The sequence below is a fragment of the Syzygium oleosum genome, unplaced genomic scaffold (genome assembly GCF_021117445.2).
Source record: "Syzygium oleosum isolate NSW1041296 unplaced genomic scaffold, Sole_v2.1 Sole_v2.11, whole genome shotgun sequence".
In the NCBI taxonomy this organism is placed as follows: Eukaryota; Viridiplantae; Streptophyta; class Magnoliopsida; order Myrtales; family Myrtaceae; genus Syzygium; species Syzygium oleosum.
The window spans coordinates 8,523,298-8,550,651 of NW_026607495.1; the positions used below are offsets into that span (position 1 = coordinate 8,523,298).

Here is a 27,354-nt window from a genome sequence, read left to right on the forward strand (position 1 = left end):
TATTTGATAGTGCATACCTTTGATTGATTATACGTGGCATTATGTTCATCTTATTACCTTAAATAGTTATCCAATAAAGCTTATTGGTAGTACTCTTCGTCATGACATATCGAAATATACACGAATTCCACGATTCTCTCTTTCGTTTTATTATTCTTAACTAGATAAATTAAAAGTTTATAAAAAGATTTAATTACAGAGCATTCAAGAATCAAAGTTTGGATTTTTTCCCTAATTAAAAATGGGCCTTTTGGCAGAGGAGAGAGGTTGGGACATTGTCATGCTTGGCTCTTTTCTTATGACATGGAATCTATTGTAAGGACCAGCTAAAACCATTGAACTGTTGCCTTACTTGACAAGAAACAAATAACTAAATTAACAGACAAAAAGACAACAAAATTTTTCCATCTATCAAATATAAATTAAAAATAGGTCAGAATCAAATGTAAGCTTGCTTAGCCTTATCTCCAAGAGGGTAAATTTTTTTTTTATACACTAGAGTGAGCACAAGTCAATGCCATAGATGGGAATGCAACTGACTTTCCTTCAATCTCACAAGATTTTATCTTCGCATTCAAGCAATTGACTTTCCTTCGATCTCACAAGATTCGATCTCCGTGACGCATTCAATTCATTTACTGAACACGCAAGATCATTTGATCGAACTTCTCGTGGACGAATCGGTCGATCGCGGGATCGATGACGCACATGTCTCGAAAAACCGAGAGTTATTTAGTGTTACATCGTCGGTTTTAGCCGTTACTCGAAGGGAAAAAAAAATTCACTTGAAGGTCGTATTGTGAAAACAAACACAAATTGAGGACCAAAAGGCAAAGCTGGATGGGCAGGGGAAGATCCATCATCCAAGGGCCATGTGGGAAGAAGGTAGGTGTTCATATTGATTGAAAGATGAGACATCACTTTCCCCACTTTACACTTCATGAAATTAACATTATGTTGAATGAAAAAAAAATACATAAATCCATAGTTGACCATATGACAAAGCTAATCCAAACGTCAAATTTCAATCCCACCCCTCAGCTTTCATAAAATTCCTCATCTGCCCCAAAAAGAAAATTCTATTGTTTCCCCCAAGGATCAATTGAATCACCAAATTGCCATCAGATGGTGTGATCTCTCTTCTCTGTGCTTTGCACTTTGCACTGATAGACCAGGACAAAAGAAAGAGATCAGAAGAGATAGACCCCAGCATCAGCAACACCTCCATCTCAACAGAACAAGATTCTAACTCAATTGTTAACAAAAATAAAGATTGGACTGGACACTATAATGACAGTGGAATGGACTGAGCTTGTCCCAGAGCCACAGTCAAGCTCTACATGTATACTTAAAGCTGTACTGCAAACAATATGCCTCACTAGAATTGGCAATTGCAGTCCTTATTCTTGTGTATCTACAGATTGGACTTTGATTTATTGCAGAAGATGCAGCAATCCGACATCATGTGATCAACTATGCTTCCTTCCTCAACCCTGAGCTTCCTACTCTGCTTATTCCATAAGTGAACTGCATAGCTCTGCCTCAATATGTGCCTAAGCTTATTGCGCAGCCACTTTGAATGCAAGTGACCTCGAGGCCCCCTGAAGAGGCTCCGGACCCGGCTCCAGTCGACCGGGTAGAACGCCGACGGCGGCTGCACGGTGAAGTTGTACCCGGGCCGCCCGCTCACCCTCGAGACGACCCTCGACACCAGGTACGGCCCGTTGTGGCCCCACTTGTTGCCGTCGAACGTGAGCGCGAATTCCTCGATGAACTTGAAGAGCAGCGGGTGGCTCTTGTCGAACACCAGGACAGCGTTGTTCAGCCTGCTCCAGTTCCCGGTCTCGAGGTCAAGCGTTTGAGCCCCAATCACATTCCTCAGTTTGGACATGCGCTTCAACACTACGACATCGGTGTCCATGTATACCCCACCAAACTTGTACAGCAAGACAAGCCTGAGCAGATTAGAGAGGTTCTGGCCCAGAGCAACCTCACCAGGATCCAAATTCCCTCTCTTCAACCTCTTGAACCACAATTGAGCGGGAGTGTCCTTGAACAAGTACCCGAAATTGGGTGAAATTGCCATCACTCTGTGACCCTTATCCCGAAATGGCCTCAGAATCTCACGGCCCTCGTTTGAATCCAGCGAGCTCGAGACGATTACCAAACAACCGTCCGGGTGCGAATTGAACAGGCTCTCCAGCGCGAACAGCTCCCTATCGCCAAACGACTCGAGCGAGCTGATCCAAGTCATGAAGAACCTCACCTCGCAAGTCCCAAAGAAGCCATTCACTCTCGCCGCGAACCCTCTCGACTGAGCCCCGAGCCGCAGCGTTCTGGCCCCACGCCTGGGTCTGTGCCGCCCTCTCTCCGGCCTAGACACCGAGGAACCGTTGACGGGTCTGACCAAAATCTCGTCTTTCCGCAAAAGGGCCAAGCGGGTCTTCGAGACCGGAGGCGGATGCTCTTCCCGAATGGCGTACATGACATTGCTCGAAGAAATCTTGGAAGCTGAAGGTGAAGAAGAAGAAGGAGGCAGTATTTGAAGTGGGTCGCTGGGGACTCGAACGGAGAATATGGAGGCGGCATTGTAAGCCAGGAGGAGCAAGAGGAGCAGAGCATAGAAGGAAGTGGGCAAGAGGTAGAGACAATCAAGGACGCGTCTTCTGACGCCCCGCGCGGCGCGAATTGTGCTCCTCGCGAGGTCGCGCATGGCTTGGCTTGGTTTGGTGCGCGCGCTACGGGCGCAGTAACGGAGGTCTAGCACTAGGTGGAGGAGGAGGCGGCTTCATTGCTGGTCCTCAGCGAGGGAAACGGGGACGAGCAAGAGCATTTGCTCTCTCGCGCAGGGAGAGAGAGAGTTTGGAGGGGGATGTCAATGGCGGAGGCGGCAAAAGGAAATTGAAGGTGGGGAAAGGTGTTTGATGTTCGGTCTTTGGGAAGTGAGACATAAAAGGACGTGCTTTGCTCTGGTGTAGAGAGAGAGAGAGAGAGAGAGAGAGAGAGAGAGAGAGAGAGAGGGATGACGAGGTTGTAGTTGGCTCACGGTAGTTTAATGGGGGGAATGTTGGAGATAAATTAGACGGTCCATTCGAATAATTGCGCCGGTTTTGTGTATGTCTCGAGATTGCGCGCCGTATCATTCCATTCGATTACCTATATCGTGATCGATAAAGCTTATGAATTGGCTGATGTACTCTTCATTGTACGTATCGAAGTGCACGGGGAAATTCCTCGATCCTTCTATCTAGGGCGATGTTCCTTAGCCGGTGGGGGAATCGAAGTTGGTCATGTGTGCCAAACTTGGCATTTCCAAAGTTTTGATTTCTTCGTTTGATTGGATAAGGCATATAGACATTGGCCAAATTAGAAAGAAGAAAACAAGGAGGGGGAACGTACGAGAAAATGGGTGGGCATAGCGTGGGAGATGACAAAAGCTATGTACTTCATCATGCGACTTTCATTATTAAAGCAAGCCACAAAAAGAAAGAAAGAAAGAAAAAAAGGAGATACCATGCAGATATGACAATGGTTTCTTTTTCAAGGGATTCTAAGGTCAATGAATTATTTCCTCTCCTCTTCTCTTTTTTCTCTTTCTTTTTTTGTGTGTGTTCTTGCTATACAAATAAAGAAATTGCTTGCGAGAGTCAAATGATGAAAAGAAAGATAAGGTTTCAAAAATGGAAAAGCAAGTTTGTTGAGGATTTTGCTTGAAAGGGTCCTGGCCAAAAGGCCAGTGGAATTCTTCAAATAATAATAATAATAATAATAATAACAACGATTATTATTATATTGAAAAATAATTGTTGTTATTGTTTATTTTTTGTTCTTGCTATACAAATAAAGAAATTGCTTGCGAGAGTCAAATGATGAAAAGAAAGAAGGTTTCAAAGAATGGAAATGCAAGTTTTGCTGAGGATTTTGCTTGAAAGGGTCTTGGCCAAAAGGCCAGTGGAATTCTTGAGATGGAGGGAATCAAATTACAAAATGGATTTACTTAGATCGATACGTTATATAAATCGCCGAGCTACCCTCAAACTTGGTTTTGTCGACAATTAGCTTTTCGATCTCACGAAATCGAGATTTTATCCGCGATGCGAACCCTTAATCCCCTATTCATTTCGAATCCGGATCAGAATGCTCGTACCCGGCGAAGTCAAATAGGCCGGCCGGTACGAAGGCGGCTCATAGAACCACGTTAGACCGATATCCAAAGAACAAAAGTTGATTAAGATCGTGCCTAGCGAAATCTCGGTCTTTCCTGAATTGCTATGGGTTCTGATTTCTTGACGAGACAGACTATTGCGCATGCTTAATGACTAAGTTACAAGTAAAATACTTCAATCTCATTTATTTGAGTTTGATTGGATATCGAAAGGAAAAATCATATCCGTGAAGATTAGCTTGGTGTGATGTGCATTTCTTATCTAAGCATGACTTCCATATACATGTGTGTGTGTATATATATATATATATTGGTGGGTCCATATGTTATTATCTTCTTATTTTTTTTCAATTTTTTCCATGCTATTGATGAGAATAGATTTGGTCAATGGAGGAGAAAGTTAGATGTGCAGCAGCTGCATTTAAATATTTATCATTAGGAACACTTCCAAGTTCGTGCGCACTAATTGCACATGAGGAAACGGACGTGTTTGCACGTTAGGACACCAAGTGAGGAGAGGGGAAGTTCAGACAGATCATTCCTTGTTTTCGAGGGGAAAAGAAAGATGAAATTAATATGAACATATTAAAACATACTGCAAGGGTTAAATCTACAATTGCACGACGTAGGTAGTCACGTTTTCCGTTAATTCGGATATGTACCGAATCTCTCGATCAGGCAACTGGATTGGTTTCGTTGCGTAATGCTCCAATCTCCGAAGGTCGATACCGGCGGGCCAATTGAAAAGGGAACCGACGCAAAACTGCGAATGGGATTTTATTTGCCCGAGCACTTATTTGTCGAGCATAAAAACTTACTATATAAATCAACATTAGCGGTTTGGTCAAAGATGAAAACTTTCCAATCTTTCTACCTCATAATTCATAGGCTTTGCTTGAAAAAGAGAAGGGGGAAAGATCCACAGTTCTCCTATTGGATGTAGAAGGAAAGCACGTGGATTGGCACTGCACGATCGTCTCCCAATAATTCTAACAATGCATACACGATTGAAAAACGATAGTTTGATTTGTTAATTAATTGCTTCAATCTAGAGAAGTTCCGATTCCTTTCGACTCTCCACCCTCATTTTCTATTTCTCCTCTCTTTTCTCATTCTGAATGAATCATAGTTTGAGAAACCCGGAAAAAGGATCGATACTGCATATATCGTTCGATGATTGTGATAAGTGTACCACAAGTCTTAAAACTTTTCGCGATAAAACACAATCAAGCCTTCAAAATTTGTTAAATTAATTAATGTTATCAAGCCCGTCCATTCACTCCGTCCGATTTGGCTGACCAAAAATATCGACTCGGCAATTTTTGTTAATTTCTGAAGAGAGAGGCGCTGGCGCGGCGTCTACAACTCAAACATCTTCTTCTTCCTTGGTCCACCGTCGCCCAAGTCCGTCCGCCACTATCGTCACCTTGACTCGGCTCAAGCGGCCATAGCCAAACCGGACGAAGTAGCCATGGCCGCGAGCTTGAAAACGCCCGGAAACTGGAGCAACCATGGCCGATCTCGACGAAACTCGAGCGGCAATGGCCGTGAGCTTGAAGAAGCTCGAAAACTTCGACGAAGCCCGAGTTACCTTGACCACGAGCTTATATCAAATGAGTTTACTTAGATCAATATATCAAATTCATTAGGAGTACATACTATAGACAAATGAGTTTACTTAGATCAGTATATCAAATAAATCGCCACGCCATATAGGCTGAGGCGAGTTACTCTTGACAGGAGAAAAGAATGAAAAACAAAAAACGATTGGTCGAGCTGCCTTCTTTGTATTTCCTTAAAACAAGTTTGCCTCGTTCTCTCAAGCTTGGTTTCCTCAACAATTAGCTTTCCGATCTCGCAAAATGGAGATTTTATCCGCGGCATAAGTCCTTAATCCCCTCTTCATTTCGAATCCGGATCGGAACGCTCGTGTGCGGCGAAGTCGAATGGGCCGGTCCGAAAGCGACTCACCAAAACCACATCAGATCTCGACATCTCTCTCATATACAAGCACCTCGACCGATATCCAAAGAACAAAGGTCGATCAAAATCGTGACTACCGGAATCTCGGCTATTCTAAATTTCTACGGGTTCTAATTTCCTAACGAGGGCAACTATTGGGCATGCTTAATGACTAAGTGACAAGTAACCCTTTGATCTCATTGAATTGAGTTTCATTGGCTATGGAAAGGAAAGTCATATATATGAAGATTAGGTTGGTTTGATGTGCATTTCTCTTTTATGGTCGAACAAATCTTGATTGTTTCTAGATTTACCCTAACCATGATGGCCTTTAGATTATATATATAAAAAAGAGACATTAGCTTGAGTATTTATGGTGGCTCTCTACATTTAATCATTTATAATTAGAAATATATCAAGTTCATTCATGCAAACAAATTCGGAATAAAAGAGAACTCGTTTTAAAAGGAAATTGAGGAAACAGACGCGTTTGCACGTTATTAGGATACCAATTAAGGAGAGGGGGAAGTTGGACAGATCCCTTCACGTTTTGATGAAAATGGAAGACGAGATTGCATATATATTCTAAGGGTTGAACCTACTATTAGACTAGAATCCTTGAAATAAAGGGTGTGTGAATTTCTCTTGTTTTGAACCCTAGCGACCTCCATCGACGTGATGACAGCTAGCCATGTTTTTTTCTGTAAATTCGGGTATTGCGTTGCCTGATGCTGCTACGATCGCTGAAGGTCAACAGCGGCGGGCGGCCCATTGGAAAGGGTACCGATTACAATCTAGATCAACATTAGTTTGGTCGAAGATGAAAACTTTGCCGATGTTATAGTCAAATTCGATCGGGGAAAGTAAGAACGCCCATTATTTCTTACCTCATCATGATTCACACGGGCTCTGTTTGAAAGGGAGGAGGAAAGGGCAAATCCACGAGTTCTTCAATCGGATGGAGATGGGAGGCAGGTGGATTGGCACCGCACAATAGTCTCCTAATATAATTGTGACAATGCATTCGTAAAATATGTCTTTGAATTTTATGTACTCAGTCTAGTTCATCACCCGATCCGACATATTTTTTGTGCAACCAAAAACGTGGAGAAAAAATTGAGATTTAGTTCGTGACGCGGAGGGTTAGGCTGATAGGCCCAACTCGGAGCAAGTGAACAAATTTCTATAGCGGACCATCCAAGTTGGCCCCCGAGGAAATTTTTTGGAGAGCACTATTTATACTGCGGCTAGGTTTTTTTATTGACAGAGAGATTTTCGTTTTGTGAGAGATTTGTGAGCCGTGAGGTTTTGTTAAGTCGTTTTTCGACTTCTGAAAACTGTACTCTCTTTGATTACAGTGGAATCTTGTTTTGCCTCGCCCGCAGACGTAAATCACCTTGTGATCGAACCACGTAAATCCTTGTGTTTTGTATTTATTTTTCCGCGGTTGTTTCCAACAGCATTCATGATTGAAAAGATGGTTTGGTGTATTGATTAATTGATTCAATCTAGAGAAGTTCCAATTCCTTTCAGTCCTCACCCCCATTTTCTTTATTTCCCTCTATTCTGCTTCTGGATGAATCATAGTTTCAGATAACCTCGGAAAGGTCCTCAAGAACATAACCTACCTTCTTAACGTTACGTATATTGGTTGATTCTATTGTGATAAGCTCACCAAAAGTCTTAAAATCGTATCGCGAAAGTACAATCGAATCCTTAAATTTTCAAATAGTGCAATCGAGCCCGTTCGTTCACTCCGTTCGATTTAGCTGACGGAGATAGTTGACTTGGGATCAGTTGTTATTTTTCGATGAGAGAGGTGTTGATGTGGCGCCTGCGAGTCCAGCATCTTCTTATTACTTAGTCTGCTGTCGCACAAATCCATCCATCACCATCGCCGCCTTGGCTCCGCGACTGCTCCACCAACCACTAAATCTCCTAGTTTTGACCCACCCATCGGTACGTCCTCATTGCCGCCATCCTCGAGGTTGACCTCCACGAAATGATGGTCTAAAACTCGAGCGGCCATGGCCAAGTTGGACAAAGTAGCCACGGCCGCAAGATTAATGATGCCTGGAAGCTGGAGTGGCCATGGCTGCAATCAACAAAACTCGAGCGGTCATGGGTGCAAGCTCAAAGAAGTCTGGAAACTGGAGCAACCATGACCGAGCTCGATGAAACTTAAGCGGCAATGGCTGTGAGCTTGAAGAAGCTTGAGAACTTCGACGAAGCTCGAGTTGCCATGGCCACGAGCTTGAAGAAACCTAGAAGCTGCAGCGGCCATGGCCGACTTCAACGAAACTCAAGCTGCCATGGCAGGGAGCTCTAAGAAGCTCGAGCAAACCATGGCGCTTGGAGCTCAAAAAAGCTCGAGCGGCCATGGCCGACTTCAACGAAACTCAAGCTGCCATGGCAGGGAGCTCTAAGAAGCTCGAGCAAACCATGGCGCTTGGAGCTCAAAAAAGCTCGAGCGGCCATGGATGCAATCGTGAAGACAACTCTGCTTCAACCTCCACAACCTCAGATTTCTGATAGGCCTATTCTGGTGCGAGGCCGGACCTGTGGTAACTGGTGGTGGTGACGCCGATCAGTGGTAGTGGCAGCACCATCGCGGAAGCGGAGATGGCGGGATGGCCGAGCCTCGTGTTGAATGCAAAACTTCTTCATCTGCCATCGGTCCTAACGAAAATGCTAAGCAGTCTTGACCTATTTAACCAGCCTCTCCAACCTCAAGTTTTACATTCTCAGCTAACAAAATTTGGCAATTTCTTGACGGCATTCGCAGAAGCGTACAAGCATTCAAAAAGAATGAGGACAATAGAATACGATAAAATCTGAAAGTTAACACCATCAAAATTAACAATATTAACCTGCCTACCTCAATTACTAAACAACAAATCCTCAATAAGAAGCCATGCTAATCAACCGCAGAATCATTCAATAATCATATCTCAACACTCTTTAACACATTATCTAGCATGGATCTTTACTTCAGAAAGACTAGTCAGACACCGGGCATTAAACTTCAGCTGAGACTTCAGGACTTCCTGATCTTCTTTAATTCTAATGAGACGTAAAAACATTCAATCAACTATTCATGCTGATCAAAATCTTATTTTCATAACAATTGAGTCATGGCAACACTTGACGAGCGATAAGTAACGACAGACGCACACAGTCGCTCGAGAAGCATATCACTTTTATCTCCTGCTCCCCGTGTCCAAGAAGAAAGCACTGAGTGTCCTTGCGAGGAGCCAAGACTCGAGGCTAACAGAGAATCCTGCTTGCATACCAAAAAGAATAGACAACGATACCCAAGTGTAAATCTGCTCATTTAAGCTAATGAAACATGTCCCAAGACAAAACCTAGCCTGGGTTCAATAGATACACAACAAGCAAAGGCAGGTGCACTGCATGGAAGTCACTATAAAGGCAAAAAAAGTCCACAAGATGAGGCAGACCCCAAGCGAACCCACCGATAAAAATCACAAGCATGGATCACTGGTTTGACAGGATGGAGGACTAGGAATACGTCGCCTTCATAAACGCCATTTGGTCGAATCATTACTCAGAGGAGCCCTCTCCGTCTCTTATAATCGCTAACTGTCAATGTCAAAATATGCCGCCTCCCATCATTCTCTGGCACACGGCATCCAACTGTCGCTTCAATCCTCTGTTTTCTAGCCATGAAACCAGCTAATGCTCCTTGTGCCCCACCAAACTTCCGAAGTGCATTCAATGAAATTGGAAGTTCAAAATTGTGCAACATATTTGATTCAGTGCCCTGATCAACCGGCGCGTTCGTATCAACCAATTTCCCAGCATCAGCAGCAGCTTCAAGCGCCTCAACCGTTGCCACCACACCGGCTTCTGACACGACTGGGCCCGACCCATTGCTCTCAGCAACCACGGATGCAACATTACCATTGTCATTGGCACCTCCAGCCTCATTTCCTCCATTCGGCTTAGAGACGTAGTAATTCCTTGACCTGGTCCATCTTCTTGAAAAGGGATCATACCCAGCCTCTCCAGCTTTTAGGGACGTATTCACAGGTTTCAATTCTGAGGCATTCTTGAAATTCTCAACCCTGTTCTTTCTGTTCATCTCAGCAAGCTTAATAGCCTTTTCATCGGTCTTCTGAGCTTGTCGAGTGGCCTCCAATTGCTGAAGTTTCTCTTTGATCCGTTTGACTTCCGCCTCATCTTCCTTGTACTGTGCAATTTCCAATTCTCTCCTCAGCCTATCCTTCTCAGCTGCGATATTCATCGGCCTTGATGAGGCCGATTTTTTCTCCTGCAACATCTGCTTCACTGTAGCAGCTGAGTAAACAAATGAGTTAATTTTCTTGATGGCCTCCTTCTTCTCCAACACATCCTGCTTGCTAGGCAACCGTCCACCGCTCCGCTCCACCTCTCTAACCCACTGATTAAACTCCTCCTCAAGTGGTGGGGAGTCTGAAACCATTGCCATCTGCCACCTAGCTGCAGAGCTTTCATTCCCCCACACAACATTTAAGTACTTGTATGTCATCTTGTTTTCTAGCTTATATTGTCGATCAGGATCTGAGGCGTCAACATTCCGAACAATGCAGAGCCGATAGATTGGTTGTCTGCTTTTTGACATTCCAATTCCGACCCTTACAAAGCAACCAACAATTAAGTCCTCGAAAAAGGGCTCCATAAACCACTTTCCCAGTTTTGACCTCCGAACTGTAATCTCTTTAACATCCTCAAATTTCAGAGTCTCTGAACCAGGCAGTGCCCTGTCATCGTCGCTGTCAACCAGTCCATCGCCAGTTGATGCCTCATCTTCACTGTCAGACCGACTTTCGCTCTCACTCCGGCTCGAACTACTCAGACTTGAAGCAGGAAAGGCTTTTCTCTTGACTGATGATAAATCTCGGTTAGCAGTACTTCCTCTAGATCCATCTCTCAGTTTACGGTGAGCCTCTGGGTCTTGCTGCTTTAACCTTTTTGCTCTCAGTTCGTTTAAAGCTTCATCCTTGGCAGCTGTTCTGTCAGCGGATCTAGATGATGTGCGTCCGCGTGACGCAAGAGGAGGTGTCTCCTTTCGCGACTGAGAGGTCTTCCTATCCTTCCTCAAATTTTTCGCCATGCTTTTATCCGTCATCTTTTCTGCTCGTTCGGCCAAAATCATCTCTCTTTCAAGTTCAGACAATTTTGCAAGCCGTTGACGATCATCTTCATTCTTATACAAGTCGCTGCCAACATCAGATTCATCACTACTGTCGCCCCTGCGATCTGAGCCCCCATAGTCATCATCGCCTTCTTCTAAACTTCCTTGATCATCGTCCCTCTCGTATCTTTTCTTCAAAGGAACCTGAGACCCAGACGGCTTCCTGCTTGAATAACCCCGATTATCATCGGACTCATCGTCCCTGGAGTCGCTCCCGTGATCAGAATACGAGCCCTCCCGCCTCCTCCTTGATGGCGGTAATGACTGCTTATTCCTTCCTCTCCCATTGGTTCTCCCAGCTGCCTCAAGCAGCAAATTTTCCAAGTCCGCCATGATTTTCTCAGCTGTAAGAAAACTTACATAATGAGAATAATAATTCAAAACTCACTCGACTGACAAATAATACTTCCTTCAAGAGAAAATTCCATATTGCTTGATTTCACTTTCCCTACATCATATCCTTGAAACGACACATTATAAGACAGGAAACAACCAATTAAATGGTTCTGTTCTTAACAAGTACAAGCATGGCGTTCTGTAATCGCCGATCTTGTGAAAACCAAAAAAAAAAACCAATCCGGAATCTATATCATTAACAATACTCCTTACTCCTTAGCCAGTAGAATCAGCACCACGCCTCAGGAAAAGCAAACAGGACGCTCCCCACAAGCGCTTTCTTTTTCAATTCCGTTTTTGGTAATAACAAGTCACAACAAATTCAAACAAAATCCTCCTCACTCCATCACACAACTGCACAAACAAAAAAAAAGGGGGCTTGGAGCCTTTCTCACTCCACCCACATCTACTCTCTTAGTATGCTAAAACAACCCAGGAACGACGAAACATCGAGGAACGATCTCTTTCGCACGCAATCAAGAGAAACCCACAACCCACAACTACAGACGGACCGCCTCAGAGAACTTTCCCGGAAAGGAGGAACCTTTTCCACTGCGAACGATCGAAAAACGGGAAATTCGCCAGCAAGAAGCTCGACGGGACCCCCAAATTGTCCACCCGCGACGTACCCGAGCCAAATCAAAACATGGGTATCGCGGGAAAACTCGCGGCGAAGCTCGAACATCAAAGAACCCGGAAAACAAGAAACCCAATTCGAATGGAAAAAGACACAAGATCAGAGACCACAGAAAGAGAGAGAGTTAGAGAGAGAAGCGTACCAGAGAAACCCTAATTCCAAGAAACTCTCAAAAGGGATTTGATGATCTCTTCCTGGCTTGACGATTCTCTCTCTCGTCTGGTGCTTGAAGAAATTCTTGCTGGGAGAGAGAGAAAAGCCACTCCGAGGAACAATACGTGGTCAGAGGCGCCTGAGCCGACAACGAGGCAAGGGTGCTTGCTACAAACAACCTTGTGATTGTTGTCACATATAAACCTTAACGGTACCGACTCTGTCCGTGTCAACCTAGGGTGAGCACCGGATGCGATTCGACCTGGAAACCGGACCGGACCGGACCAAACTAACATAGACTGAATGGAGAACCGGTTCGGAAAATCCCAGTTCCACCGCCCTAAAACCCGCCTGGGACCTGTTCGATTCGTGGTTATAAGGTCGGAATCGCCGGTTCTACTTGGGAACCGGTTATGGGAAAAAAAAATACCTTTGCTCTTATCGAAAATCGAATCTTGGTCTTTAACGGGAATAAATAATAATATAACTATCTCACCGACGTGTGTTTTATAGTGAAAGACTACCAATATTTATATTTTGTTATAAAAATTTGAATTCTTGCAACAAAAAAAAAATATATATGTATATAATGGGCTGGTTTGGTTCTCCTAATATAAACAATGTCAAGAAGCTATTTAATAGAAAACTTTTGGTATCTTAGCATCGAGATCGATCAACAATTAATAGAAAATCCCAAGAGCGTTTGAATTATAAACTTACTTATCATGGCGTGTGATTTGTATATTTCAGATTTTCGTCGCGAAACAAAAATTAAATCACGAAAGCCGCAAGATTCAGAAGAAAATAAATTAGAAAATTTTAAACCAAAGATCACTCCAAACATAACATATATCAAAAGGCAATCTATCCGTATCACGAGAGGGATGTGACTATGAAAGTGTAAAAACATGTGATATTCCATGAGCTCCTAAAAGGGTGTAAATCAAAAGATTTAAGATGACCTATATATTTTTTAAAATATAGCAATTATTGTTGTGGTCACTAGCAATTTTGTAATACAAAATCAAATAAAATACACTACACAAGGTTCATTTATTTAGGATGCGTTTGTTTCGCGGAAAACTCAATGACAAAGAAAAATCATTTCCCAAAAATCATTTTTCAGGAATACGATTAGTTTTCCTTTATTTGGTGATGCATGATCAAATTGAACTTCCTTACCTACCTTATATGAAATAATTTAGCTCTAATTATTTCACGAAAAATGAATAATTTTAAAAATATTTTTTTTAAAATGATCGTTTATAACGTTTAAAATAATTAGTCAATAAAAAATATTTTCGCTGCCAACAACAACTTATATCTAAATATTTTTGTAAACGATAAAACTATATTTTCATCCTTCATTTTTATAAACGATACAAGCAATCATTTTTAAAAAAATATTTTCCAAATTATTTATTACCGCGAAACAAACGAAACCTTAATCCATTTTTTCCCATTGGAAAAACTTATCATTGACTAGCTTGTTCTCTAAAGTTCAATTGATAATTGAAAAAAAAGCTGCACAGATCTTTATAAGGCTCTCAACCATTCATCTTTTTGTTTCTTTTTTTTATTTTTTGAATAACAAGAGTACAAATTATTTTAGGGGGGAAACTGAAACAAAGAATAGGAGATTTACAAATTACAGCAGCAATGCACAAAGTGAAGATTCTCCTAAGCTCACCTAGAAGGTGAAAAACAAACAAAAGAAAGATACACTATCAAAACCCAAAAGAGTACATAACAAAGTGGGAAAAGGGCAATAAAAGAAGGAGGAGGATCAGAAGGGCTTTAAAAGAGAACATCAAGAGGGGGAGAAGAAAAATGAGGCCTATAAAAGACTATTAACAGAGAGGCTTGTAGTCAACTCAATAGAATGCCGTATCTGTCACACTTCACTGTGTAAAAGCTCAAACAACTATCCTGAAAGAAAAGATGCTGTACAGGAATTTGAATCTCTACCACTCTGAGTTCTCATAGAACTCTACACGACTCGATCACTTCGCTTACGGTTTTATGCGTCTCCGGCGTCATCATATCCAAAGTCAAGTGAAATGCCTGAATGAGAGGAAACAAGTACGAAGTAAATCCCACAGACCAATGCCACATATCTTCAGTCCCTCGAAACTTCACGCGCAAGGCTTAAATAAATCAAACTTCAGCGACAACAATCATCCGGTTTCCAGGGGTATAAATGCTATTGTTGGACAAATTCACATTGGGGTATAAATGCTATTGTTGGACAAATTCACATTGGGGTATAAATGCTAATTGTAGGACAAATTCACATCAGGTGGTATCCAGATCACAGACAAGAACAGAGAAATTGCAGTGACCGTAAACCTTGACTGCAGAGATCATTAACCGAGTAGATGACCACAGAAACAAAGCAACATAACATATGGCACTGAACTAGCCCCCTATAGTTGGCCCCCAGAAAAGAAAAGTTAACCCTATTTCATTTAGATTAAGAAACTCATTTATTCACCGGCAAAAGCAAGAGACGTGATGGAATGGGGCTGAAGAGAACTTGTTATGACTGCAGATTTAGAATTCTGTAAGAGATACATACCACAAATCTCTCCAACACAGGGACTAGAACCGCCAGATTATGCTGCGGGAGACATGCAGCAATTTCGTCGCGGATGCTTTTGCTGAATATGGCAGTAAATCATTATGTTCTAAAATAGAAGACGCTATCAAGGAAAATCATACAAATGAAAAGGTAGCAAGGTGGAAAACCTTTCTGTGGAGAGGAATGCCAGAAGCAAGGCAGAATAAGCTTCGACAATCATCTTCTCAGCTTCTTTCTCTCCTTGTAACAAGGCCTCGTCATCCTGAAAAGTGTTCAAAAATGAAGATTTTGTGAGATGTCATATATTCTAGTGCATTAAAGGGAACAGATATCTTGAGCATCAAGTCAATTTGGTGATTCCTCAAGAACCAATAGCTAGGCGTGGTTATATTAACAGGCAAGTCCTTGCAAGGCAAATCATAAAGAAAAAATATAGAACCTCAAGCCAAAAAAAAAGAGTCTTCCATATTATAACGGCACAATATTCATGTGCCATCACACTTATAATTGCTAAAAGCAGCACATACCAATTCCATAACCTGTTCTTCACCAGCTGGTTCACTTCCACCTCTGTTAGCCAAAAAGATGGAGCACAGCAATGGAATTACATCCCTCCTGCTCCCACTTTCAAGACCCTCTAAGTTGGGTACAGTAACACTGGTTGTTGCAAGCCGGGATCTGCATTAGAAGCTTAGTAAGTGATAGGACTAGCAATGGAATCCTTACTTATCTGCTGCACTGATGAATATTGACTCTAACTATCAAAAGTTCTAGACTTCTAGCCAAAGGGTAAAGGAAGCCCATCTTATACGATTAACCAAACATAGCAAGTTATCAATTTCAATGTACAGGTTGGACTATATCGAATTAAGTTAGAGAGCAGACATAAGCTTCTTTCTGAACACTTTATATCAATCATTTCATACTAAGATATACTGAAGAAATGAAAATTTATGATAAAACGAAATATTTCCATGCATTTTTAACAAAACCAACTTATTTGAATTCTTCTCTGACATTGGGACTTCATGCATTGCTGCAATTGCCCAGCAGAAGTTTCAAGAAGAACAATTTGTGTATGAGGAGGAGAAGATAGTATGATGACCTGTTACTTCCATCTTTCTCAACTAAGTTCACAAGCAAGCCCAAAATAGCAACAAGAAAGTCCAACTCTTGGTCCGTGAGATGCTTTTCCTTTTCATGGTCAAGACCAATGTTATGATTCTTCTCCTTTCTGTCACTGAAGAGAGACGATGAGGAGCTAAACATTGGGAAGTGGCCAGCAATTACTGACACCATGGTCTCCAATCCTCCACATGCAGCAATTTGCTTACATCCTAGAGGATTATCGTTTGTTAAATTCATCAATACCTGCCAAGGGAGCAACTTGTAAATGCTTCATCTTATGTACAAATCAGATCTGCACACTATACTAAACATATACACAAAGAGGTATGGGGAGTGAGGGAAGAGGCCCTCCAATATTTCCAAAAAATCATGAAAAAGGCACTCCTGCATGGCTTCCCTTCTATGATAAGTAATTGACTGAAAATTTACACATATCATCGCCATCAATCAAATCAGGATGGGAACTACTTAAGATCACATGCAACTTGAGATATTTTGGACAGGGTGAACTTGATTGAATTTTCATGCAAAAGCTGACAGACAGTTAATATATAGTTAAGCTTATTGGAACATTGTAATACCTTAACAGCAGTAAGAAGGCAATCCGTTAGAAAGCTGCGATTTTCTTCATCAATGGCTCCTGAAGTAGATGCTTCCTGAGAACAATTGTTATCGCAGCTACTCGATTCTTGATGCCGACGTTCCCCTTTATCTAAATCTTCTAGCCTTTTCAGCTGCAGTTGACAGACATCCTCAGCATTTCTGATTGGTAGTCTACTGTTTTTACTTTTAGAATGTTTCTTCCCTGATAGTAATTCCCACTTAGAGGGCTCAAACTCATCTTCATCAAATGCAAACGGATCCTGGCTATGTTCCAAAGATTCAAACATGGCGTCATCAGTAACAATGTCTCTCTTGCCATAGCTGAAGTTGCTCTTCAAACCATTACTAGTTGAATTAGTCCCGCTGGTTGAACTCTTCAACAACCCACCGCGCGAACTTGAGGCAGAAGAACTGAATTTTATTTTCAACAAAGAGCTGCCATTTGACGATGTTGTCATCTCGGAACTGGATGATGAATATCTTGGAGGAACAGATGTACCAGAAATTTTCTGCAAGGAGGTTTCCTCCACGCTGCAACACTCTCTAGTGGATCTGACGGACAAAATCTCATTGCTTTCCTCTGAAGATAAGAAAAGGTCAATTGTAGCATCTAGTTAAGCTAATCCAAAATAATAACATAGGAAGCAGCTATAACAACCCCAGCCCCAGAATATATCGATCATATATAAAAAGGTGGACCTACCAAAAATTATTTCTCTCCCTTTCCTTCTATTTCTGTCTCTTGGAAGATAACCCATATGTCCTTTCAAAATTCTAAACCTACTCGTAATAAAGGTGACACAGAAAAAGAACAAAGGCTATTTTCGTCTATTAATTAACTTCAATTCCCTCCACATCATCACCCCTCCATGCATATCCAAACAACATAGGGAAATTACAATTTCCTTTCATTTCTTTTATGTTTCTCTTCTAACTTAATTAGCCAACACAAAAAAAAAAAATCCTAATTCCCCTCACTTCTCTTCATTTCCCTCAAGTCAACTCTTCCTCCCTCTCACAGGTCACACCCCCCTCCCCCTCCCCCCCAGCCACCCCCACCCCCAAAAAAAAAAAGTAGTGAAAGAAAACACTCCTTTGACGACAACTTCTAACCACCAGCCATCCAGTTATCAAGGCCCTTTCATCATAGAGAGATAACCCACCCACTACCGGAAGACAATAGTATGACCAGGATGAATAAATCACTAGGTTAGCACCAATTGAATTCCCACATTTTTAATCACAAAAATGATATTCTTTCTTTTCCAAGTTACATCGTGACAGTATGTTGCTGACATGTCAAAAACAAGGATTTAGACACAAAGGAACTCTAAGCTAACTGTCAATAGCAAGATCCTGCAGCTAAAATCAGCACTACCAAAAACATAGACTCACACTCTAAAGCTCTTCAAGTAGAAAAATGTGGAATGCAGGAATGGAGGAAAAGGTCTCCCTCTCTCAGAACCAAGAGCAGACCACAAGGCAAACCTTGGTGTAACAGTAAGGTTACTCCATTGTGACCTATACGGTGACAGCCTTTCTACAAAGCAAGGGTAAGGCAGTGTACGTCTGACCCTTGCAGAACCTCGTGCACTAAAATGTGCAATCACCAAGCATAGCGCTAGATTGTTTTGACACTTAACAGCAAGTGATAGTAGAAGAATGCTGAGCTGTGACTGTAATCCACTTAAGATCAAGATCATCTCTCTATTTCGTAAATCTAACATGTTTTATGTGAATACTATTAAGGTATGTCTTAAGAAATATATATATATATATATATATATATATATATATATATCAAAATGTAAGTTTACTTACGTAAAATAATTTTGATACTTTAATATATATATATATATATATATATATATATATATATATATTAAAGTATCAAAATTATTTTACGTAAGTAAACTTACATTTTGCTCAAGAATCGGTAAAAAACACTTCTTACAGATTCTATTCAACAACAAAAACCTTATCAGCTTCATTCAAATTATTGAACATGCAAATTCAACCATAATTGATATTTCATAAAGCACTCTGGTTCTGTGCAGTTTGAACGACACATTGCTTGCAAACTATACCAATACCAAAGTACAATTTAGTTCATTTTTATGCAAATCTTCCACACAATGGGTCACAAACTCGGATGCATGTGACTGTTCAGACAAAATAAATGCTTTTATAGGGCCAAGTGGATCAACCGATCTCTGCAAAATATGTAGCACATCCACTTTAATTGAAATGAAATGAACACATCAAATATATGTGCACTATGTTCTAAAAGAATAGGATTCCCCAACATGGAGTCTCCGCATAAAGGCCCCCCACCCCACCCCAACCCCAACACCCACCCCCGATGCTACTATAGTAAAATTAGTTGTCAACCATTACCTTTGTCAGCAGCAACCAAAGCCAATTGAGAAGTATGATATATGCCATTGGAGAACTCAGATTCTTGACTATTTGGAGCAGGAGAGCTTTTGAGAAGATAAAGACCTAAAGATAAATGCAATAAATCAGTTGAATAAGCAATGATTGAAATACCTCCAAAATAGAAAGTAGAAACAACAGATGATCAAATAAACAGACAAAATTAAAGTATGTAACTCTATAGATGAAACATTACCCGAGAGAATCTTGATTGCATTTATAATAAGCTTTGTGAAAGACACATTGGATCCTTCAGGATCCAGGTTGCCTCGCATTTCAAGCAAATGAGTCTGTTCAAAGAAAATATACACGGAATCAATGTGAACCAAATTAAGTGTAGTGATGAATGATAGCTATGGAACCATAACACTTTATTGACCCATACCTGGTTATCGTTACTAAGGAAGGTTGCATTTTCCATGATCTTCAAACATTTTAAAAGCAACACAAGGCTACTCAGATACACGTCATTTTTAGCATCCCAAAAAGAAGGGTGTTGCTCTCTCCAACCCTGCAAAGCAACAACGTATTTGAAGGGCTACATGTAGCTTTGAGAACAGCAATGAATATGAACATATTGCAAAGACAAACAGTCAGAAGAATTACAAAAAAAAAATATTAAAAGCTGGACAATTCTCCGGTACAAGCACAAGAACTTCTTTCAATGATATCTAATTGTGAGGAACACTCAATTCTATGGTACATCAGTTATGAAGGACTTATCCTATTTTTTGGTCATAGATATGGAGTTTACATAAGATTAAACAAGACTCCAAACTAGTTCTTCTCCAGCACACAAGGATTTAACTCCAACTGTAGTTTCCATTGTTTCTAATTCAGGACACAATCACTCTTAAGGGGTAGAAAGATAAGGACAGTTCCTAGTGCTTAAAGCATTATATCCTGCATAAACTAGGCCAACCCAGCCCAAGTAGGTGAACAAAATACTAAATCAAGCAAACATACAAGCTCACACCTCCATTGTGGAATAGCAATGCATGGAGACCTCAAAGACAGCATCAAGTCCTCCAAACTCACGCAGCTTCTCCTTAAAGTTGCCTCCTGTCTTTCTTACAATACCAGAACTTTCTGCAAGAATTAACTTGGAAGATAAGTCTGCATTCAGTGAGGACTACGCTAGAAACAAAGGAAGCAGCGAGAAAATATAACTTACAAATACTCTACCATATTTGTAACACACGGATTAGGAGCTAATCTTTACAAAAATTTGCAAGAAAAATCAATGACAAGCATCCCATAAACTTTAAAGCAGATCAGAAGAGTAACTAGGGAGACTATGAGATGGAAGATCAATAATTTGCTAATGATTTAGAAGATAGACAGAAAAGAAAACTCAAAATTTAAAAACGCTAAATTCTTCTAGCAGTGCATAATTGAGAAATTGAGTATGCAGGTGTTCACCATTATAGTAGAAATAAAACACTATATGCATTTGACTAATGTGAGAAGATGAGCGGGCACAACAACAACAACAACAAAAGAATCAGAGAACTTATCCAGATACAGTTGTTAAGAAAAGGAATGGTGGTTTAGTCAAAACAACTACTAAGGGGAAACACGAGAGAGAGAGAGAGAGAGAGAGAGAGAGAGAGAGAGAGAGAGAGAGATGACACCATGATTTACAACAGAACACCAATAAAGCCATCGGATCACAAATCTCCAAAGTAGACCAACGAAGTCCAACTATTTATCTAATGATGTAGCCAACTCCACCTTGTGGGATAAAGCTTAAGTTGTTGTAGTTATTGTTATTTTTTTGATGATGTACACACGAAGTAATCTCCTCCATATTCCCTGGTTAGCTAGCCAGTGCCATCAAGATGAGCAACATACCTCGTGTAATCCAAGAAAAGGCCTATCACATCTATACCAGGGAAGAAAACTAAAAACCTTTTTTAGAGAGATGGAACAAGAGTTTGATTTTATTCATAGTACCTTCAAGAGCAATGGTAGACAAACTAGCTTTCTCCATAGTCAACAAAGCTATCCACTTGGGGCTTAACTCAGGCCTGTGAATTCCACTATCATGCAAAAGGCTTGGCTTTAGTTCCTTGCAACTTACAAGAATTTCCTTCACTCTTGATATGATATTGGCAGAGCAATTATCCTTTTTGTTCAACCCCCCATGGAATATCTCAGGATCCTTACGTAATCCTAAAAGCTTAAAACCAAATTGGGAGACCTTGTCTTCGGTAGATGCAGAGACAATTGGTTTCAACATCTTAACAAGGAAATTAATGCAGCTTGGTGATTCCAAAAGCTGATCATCTTGACCCTGAGATTGTAATTCAGATATAAATCAGGCCTTTGGTAAACAAATGGAGACTTAAAGAAAGCACTTTACAAAAAGATGCAGATTAGATCTATATAGAGAGAAGTTTGATAAAGGATGCCACGCTGCAAGATCATCCTCAAAAGCAGATTAAATAATTTACAATCAACCACTTGTGCTGCTTTTTCAGGACCTAACACTCCTGATGATGAAATGATTAGTGTTTCCCTGTTTGAGCTCTGTTGGCTTATATTTTCCTCAGGTCAATATGTGCAATTTTTTTTTTTTTTGAAGGGGGGGGTGGGGAAGGTGTTGCTGCTTGATATTTCGAGTTCCAATAGCTTTTGGAAATTGAAACAATAGATACCAGTGTAACCCCACAAAGTTACTGGTGACTTCATATGTAATATCTAAATGCAGTGAATGACAAAATGAAGTCAGTTCACCAAGGATGAAGTGGTAATTATTGGCTCATGGTTGATAATAATATCGTTAATGAATCCAAATCAACCTACAAAACTAACAGATAACTAAGTGAAGCTTTTGTGACAGTCATCATTCATGTCTTGTCCATAAAAACAATACGATAGCGATGACATACTCAGCAATTTCAGTCCCAGAAATATGAAGATACTCGAGTTTAGGGGCCAACAAACAAACAGTCATCCTTATTCATTATTGTGAATGTAGAAACATATAAACTTCATCGATTAAAGAGCCCTGCCATAATGATTCAGCAGGACTGAATAGAATATTCCTCATATACTCTAGTAATCGAATTTATATAAACATGACCAACCAAACAGGAAAGGGTAACCACATCTTCTACTGTCGAAACATTTTATGAGGTACAAGACTGATATGGGAACAGTGATGCCATTTTCTTCATAGGGAAATTTATAGGCTCAAATTACTAGCAACAATTGTTTAGATGAATGTTCAATTCCATCGATGCACGTTGAGGGAAGCTGAAAAGAATTCACTCTATCGCGTGCAAATTTTGAATGACTTACATCACCAGTCAAAAGATAAAAGAGGGTTGCTGCTGCCAGATCACTAGGTGAGTCGTCAAAATTGAGACCTATAAGAGCATTGATTATAGTCTTCGCCATCCTGAAAACAAGGCATTATGAATGTCAGTTTGAGTAAACCCAAAAAGATAGCAATATTGACTAATGCATGAAAAGCGGAATATGTCACCTAGCTCCACTAAAGTAAACAGAACATAATCAAGCGTCAACTGTGAGCATGTCAACGATCCACTATTTTGAATAGACAAAATATTTTCCACCACAGCCATGTGAACCTATTGCTTATTTCATAAATTAACTGTAAATTCAAGCCCTCTACACTTATAACTTTTCTACTTTTGATTTTACTTGTAAGCATGTAAACTTTAGATCATTGCCTTTAAATTAATATGGGATGACTTAAGTATTTTAAAATGTATAGTTATTAAACATTTAAACTATATGAATTTTGCTCATTGTTTCTAAAATCAAAATCGATTTTTTATTTGGGCAACCTAAAGTACTCATGCCCCAAAATGCATCCTGAATTAACTTTCATTGAGCAACAAATTAAATAATATAGGTAACAAAAGGTGTCATGGATAATAATGAGAGAAAAAGGAAGAGGACGGAAAGGAGGATTGCATGGGGAAGAAGTCTTTTCATTCTAAAGGAGACAGGAATACATTGTTTATCTTTCTAAATTGCTGACAGCAAAGAAAATTAACACAAGCAAAAGAAACAGAATGACAATGAAATGTTCCCTCTCAAGCCTGCTACATATTCCATCCTCTATTTCTAAACAATGTGAGTGACTCCAAGAAGATTTTGTTAAAAAGGATCAGAGGTAGATAATTTAATTCAACTAGAACGTCCAAAATAGATTATTGAGAATTGTCATAAAGACATTATTGGAATAAAATGCTTCATTCATTCTCTTAAGAACTTGAATTATACCCCCCCTTTTTCCTAACAGAATTGTCACAATTGTCTCTGAAAGCGGTGCAGACTACTAATCCTTTAGCTAATTCATGCTCCATGACTTCTTTCTAAGAGAAAAGTTCTAAAGGACTTCAATATGTAAGGATCTAAATTTTGGTTCATCAAAGCAGTATAACAGCTGCCAGGGAACGTTGGAGAAAAAAATGCTCAGGCAGTGAGGTATTCAGCTGTTTCTCTAATGCACAACCAAGAAGGGAAAAATATACATTTGCAGAAGTTAATTAAGGCTATACCTTAGATTTTTCATGTTATGTCATGCATAACAATCAGTGAACATATCCAAAGTTGAATCAGGAATCCTATAAGCTGGACTTCAAAAAACTCTCGTGCATTGCTCCTACAGCAATGCAGTGCTCATACCATATATTGCTTACTTCCATTTCGGTTACCCCACTTAGATCACCACTCATAGCTTTGAAAATATAATAAGAAGATTGACGAATTTGTGAAGTTTACAACAAAGAAAACAGGAAACCCGAAAACTCAGCTCAAAAACTCACTGGCCGCACAGATGAACTCCTGGCAATCTCCTCATGTCTTAAACCATACAGCTACTATGACGAAATTGTGAAGCGTTTCTTGGAAACTGAAAGCCTACAGGACTAGAAACTCGAATCTAAATTGAACAGCCTTCGGAATTAAAAGTTCAATATCCAAAGCTTCCTATATCATCCAACTCAAGCCCAACCCACCAATACATCAATCCCTCTAGCACCTTCCCAAAACTCAAATCATCGCATCGCCTCATTTTGACCAAACACAACAGTTCTAACACCCATTAATGCCCCCTCCAAACACCAACACGCACAATCACACGCCCCCAGTTAGCCCCAAACCTGAAAAACACACAGCACATCCAAAAAAAGAAAACATTTTTTAGCTCTAAAGCATACATACCCCTGAGTCCTCAAGAGCCTCCTCTGCTGTGCGGTGCCGCAAATCCCCAACAAGGACAGCAAGCTCGCCCTCCGAATCCTCACGGGCTGCCCCTTCCTCAGCCCATCTAGGGCGAAATTCACCTCGTCCACATGCTCCATCATCTCCCCGAACTCCTGCGTCTCCATCAGCGTCGACGTGGCCCTCAGCACCGAGTACTCCACGTAACCCTTACCTCTCTTGCCCTCCCCGTTCCTGGGCTTCTTCGACTTCCTCGAGACCCCGCCCCCGCCGCCGTACCCATCGCCGCGCAGGCAATCCTCCGCCGCCAGGGGCTGGCCGAAGGGGTCGGGGTCGGAGTCGTCGTAGTAGGAGGGCAGGTGGGGGGCGGTCGAATCTTGGGAGGAGAAGGCGTAGAAATCCTGGTGGGCCGCCGCCGCCGCCTCCTGGGAGGAGAGGGAGTCCCCGTAGGGGTCCAAGATCGAGTCACCGTCGTCGTCGTCCATCGAGCCGGAGTAGCCCCGAGAAATGCCGCGGTTCCTGCGACCGTAGGTCCGGACGATCATCGCCGCCGCACCGCCGGAGGAGTGGGGGGAGCCGTCGCCGTCGCCGTCGCGCGGCGGCGGCTTTCTTGAACACAATCGGGCTCGATGCGGCGGCGGAAGACCGGAGGAGGGATTGGATTTGAATCTGGGGGGTCGTTGGGGGGACCCAAGAAGATGGATTTGGGAGGTGTTAGGGATGATTTGATGTTGAGGATGAGATGTGGGTCGGGGCTAGAGAGTTCTTGAATTCGAGCTGAAGAAGAAGAACAAGAACAAGATGAAGATGAAGATGAACAAGAAGATGAAGAAGAGGAAGAGAGACAAGTGGTTGGATTTTGCCGATCTTGGTTTTTGGGGTTTTCGGATTTTCGAAAAAAAAAAGATTTCCTTTGCGGACCCGTTTTTCCCGACCCGGTTCGGCTCGTGGAATTCCGTGCGCCGTCGTATCGCTGTGGCATCGAGATGGGACAAGGGTGCTGGCCATTCGTGAACTTTAAGGTAGGAGGGGTTGCCATCTCTGAATTTTGACCTCGCGTGCAATGTAATTTATGAATTCTTAATTTATTCAACGTGATCTCCGAATTATCTCCCGACTTTTAATTTGTTCAATGCAATCTCTAGACTTTAAATTTTTTCAATGTAGTCCATGAATTTTAATCTAATGTGCAGTATAGTAGTCCTTGGACTTTGTATTTGTTCAATGTAATCCCTAAAATTTTTGAATATTTAAGTTAGTTCCTGAACTATATGATAATATTTGATACCGTCCTTTCATTAATTCAAGTCTAAGGGCAACATTGAACATTTTTCCAATAGTCTAAAGACTAGATTGAACATGTACCAAAATTTCAGGGACCGCATTGAACAAATTGATAGACCAAGGACCACATTATATATTGGGTTATAATTCAGTGATCACGTTGAAAAAATTAAAAATTCAAAGACCACATCACTTATTGGGCCAAAATTTATAGGCCATTTCCATAATTATTCCGAGATAATATTCAATGTCCAAGAGCTGGATTTTTTTTGTCAATTTCCGTATAAATTTTCTAGCTCATAAAACCTTCATTTACGTAATGAGGACGTAGCTCACCATTTTAAGCTATCGCATGAACGTTGATCGGACTTTCGATTGAACAGCGGTTTTGTTTCCTACGATGTCATTATGGGTTTAAGTACAGAAAAATGCGAAAGAGAAAAGCCTAAAACTCTAGGACTGAGAGAGTTTGTGTGTGATGGAGCGGAGGGGAAAGGGAGGCTATCGCGGCCAGGCGGCAGTGGCCTGGCCACCGGCGAGGGGCCCGGCTTCCTTCGTTGAGCACCCGTTGAAGCCACCGCCATCACCTTGGAGACCATAGGCCGGAGTGTCGCGATCTCGAATCACGGGGGTGCAACCTAGGCTCATGGTGGCAATGGTGAAAAGAGAGCACCGCCACAGGTCTCCAGTGGCTGCTGTGACAATGGCGTGTTCGATGACAACAAAGATGTCGTTTCCAACGGGGGGGTATTCTTCTCCGGCAGCTTCGACACAACACGATCACTATGTGCATGTTCGTGCAACGTAGCGGGAAAGGTGGCGCCTCCGGCTTAAGCACAGCAAAGGTCACCGAGCCCTCATGATGGTCACAGCCAAGCTCGAGTCCAACCGAAGCTCGTGTTGCCCGGATCCACCACCTCGACGACCATCAAGCCACCCCTCGTCGCCTCCTGTGCGCGTCCTTCCAACCTACAAGCTCTATCTCAAAATATGCTAATTTACCTGCTTCATTCAATAACTAATCAACCTTCTTTGATAATCAATCTCCAGGAATTAGCTGTGCTTTGATAACACAGAGGAGAGCTTTGACTAATCCGCAAATTGCGATGTCCCGTTTCTAATGGCGGTGGCAGCGGCAACTGCTCTGCTTCAGGGAGCAGCTTGGAGCTCTGGTTAGGATTTAAATTCTAATTTCGGCTTAAACACAATTTCATGGTTTCGCAAAACCGTTTCCATTTTCAAGACATCAATTTCCTAGCATCGAATATGAAGTAGCAAACACCAAGTTAGCGGCTCGCCGGGTATATTCGTCACATGATGTACTTTCTCTTTTTCCCTTCTAATCTCCTTGTTAATGGAGTAAAAGCGTGTTGATCTGCGTAGCTGTATCTTCCTTGTTATTCAGTTCACAATCTTCTCATGAAGAATGGATCTCATTCTCAATCTCAAGCATTTCCAGCTATTTTTAACCGTTCTTTTGCCCCGTGAGGACGGCAGACAATTGCTCCGGTAGAGATCTGTCACCAAGCGAATGACAGCGCTAGATAGAACTAAAAAAAGAACCTGATCAACACAGAACAAGTTCGCAATACAGAGAAAACAAGGGTCAA

The 27,354-nt window shown here is 41.5% G+C and overlaps 3 protein-coding genes across 4 annotated transcripts; all 3 read right to left on the reverse strand.

Moving 5' to 3' along the window:
* Positions 1-873: 873 nt before the first annotated feature.
* On the reverse strand, positions 874-2,981 carry LOC115686682 (uncharacterized). Its single transcript, XM_030612055.2, has one exon. The coding sequence runs from the start codon at positions 2,711-2,713 to the stop codon at positions 1,415-1,417; it is 1,299 nt and encodes a 432-aa protein (XP_030467915.2). The 5' UTR covers positions 2,714-2,981; the 3' UTR covers positions 874-1,414.
* Positions 2,982-9,430: 6,449 nt separating this feature from the next.
* LOC115686681 (protein RTF1 homolog) lies at positions 9,431-12,630 on the reverse strand. 2 transcript variants are annotated; one of them, XM_030612054.2, is made up of 2 exons: positions 12,500-12,630; positions 9,431-11,668 (listed from the first exon to the last, which is right to left on the reverse strand). In XM_030612054.2, exon 2 carries the CDS (start codon positions 11,655-11,657, stop codon positions 9,696-9,698), a length of 1,962 nt encoding a protein of 653 aa, XP_030467914.2. In that variant the 5' UTR covers positions 11,658-11,668; positions 12,500-12,630; the 3' UTR covers positions 9,431-9,695. The 2 variants fall into 2 exon arrangements, with proteins under 2 accessions (XP_030467914.2, XP_056171811.1); XM_056315836.1 differs by lacking the exon at positions 12,500-12,630 and adding an exon at positions 12,265-12,286.
* A 1,501-nt stretch (positions 12,631-14,131) lies between these two features.
* Positions 14,132-25,293, reverse strand: LOC115686693 (wings apart-like protein 2). Its single transcript, XM_056315829.1, has 13 exons — positions 24,461-25,293; positions 22,565-22,664; positions 21,215-21,554; positions 20,235-20,347; positions 19,644-19,769; positions 19,455-19,548; positions 19,220-19,324; positions 16,801-17,402; positions 16,197-16,462; positions 15,619-15,769; positions 15,259-15,353; positions 15,089-15,170; positions 14,132-14,574 (listed from the first exon to the last, which is right to left on the reverse strand). Exons 1-13 carry the CDS (start codon positions 25,003-25,005, stop codon positions 14,491-14,493), a joined length of 2,703 nt encoding a protein of 900 aa, XP_056171804.1. The 5' UTR covers positions 25,006-25,293; the 3' UTR covers positions 14,132-14,490.
* Between the last annotated feature and the right edge of the window lie 2,061 nt (positions 25,294-27,354).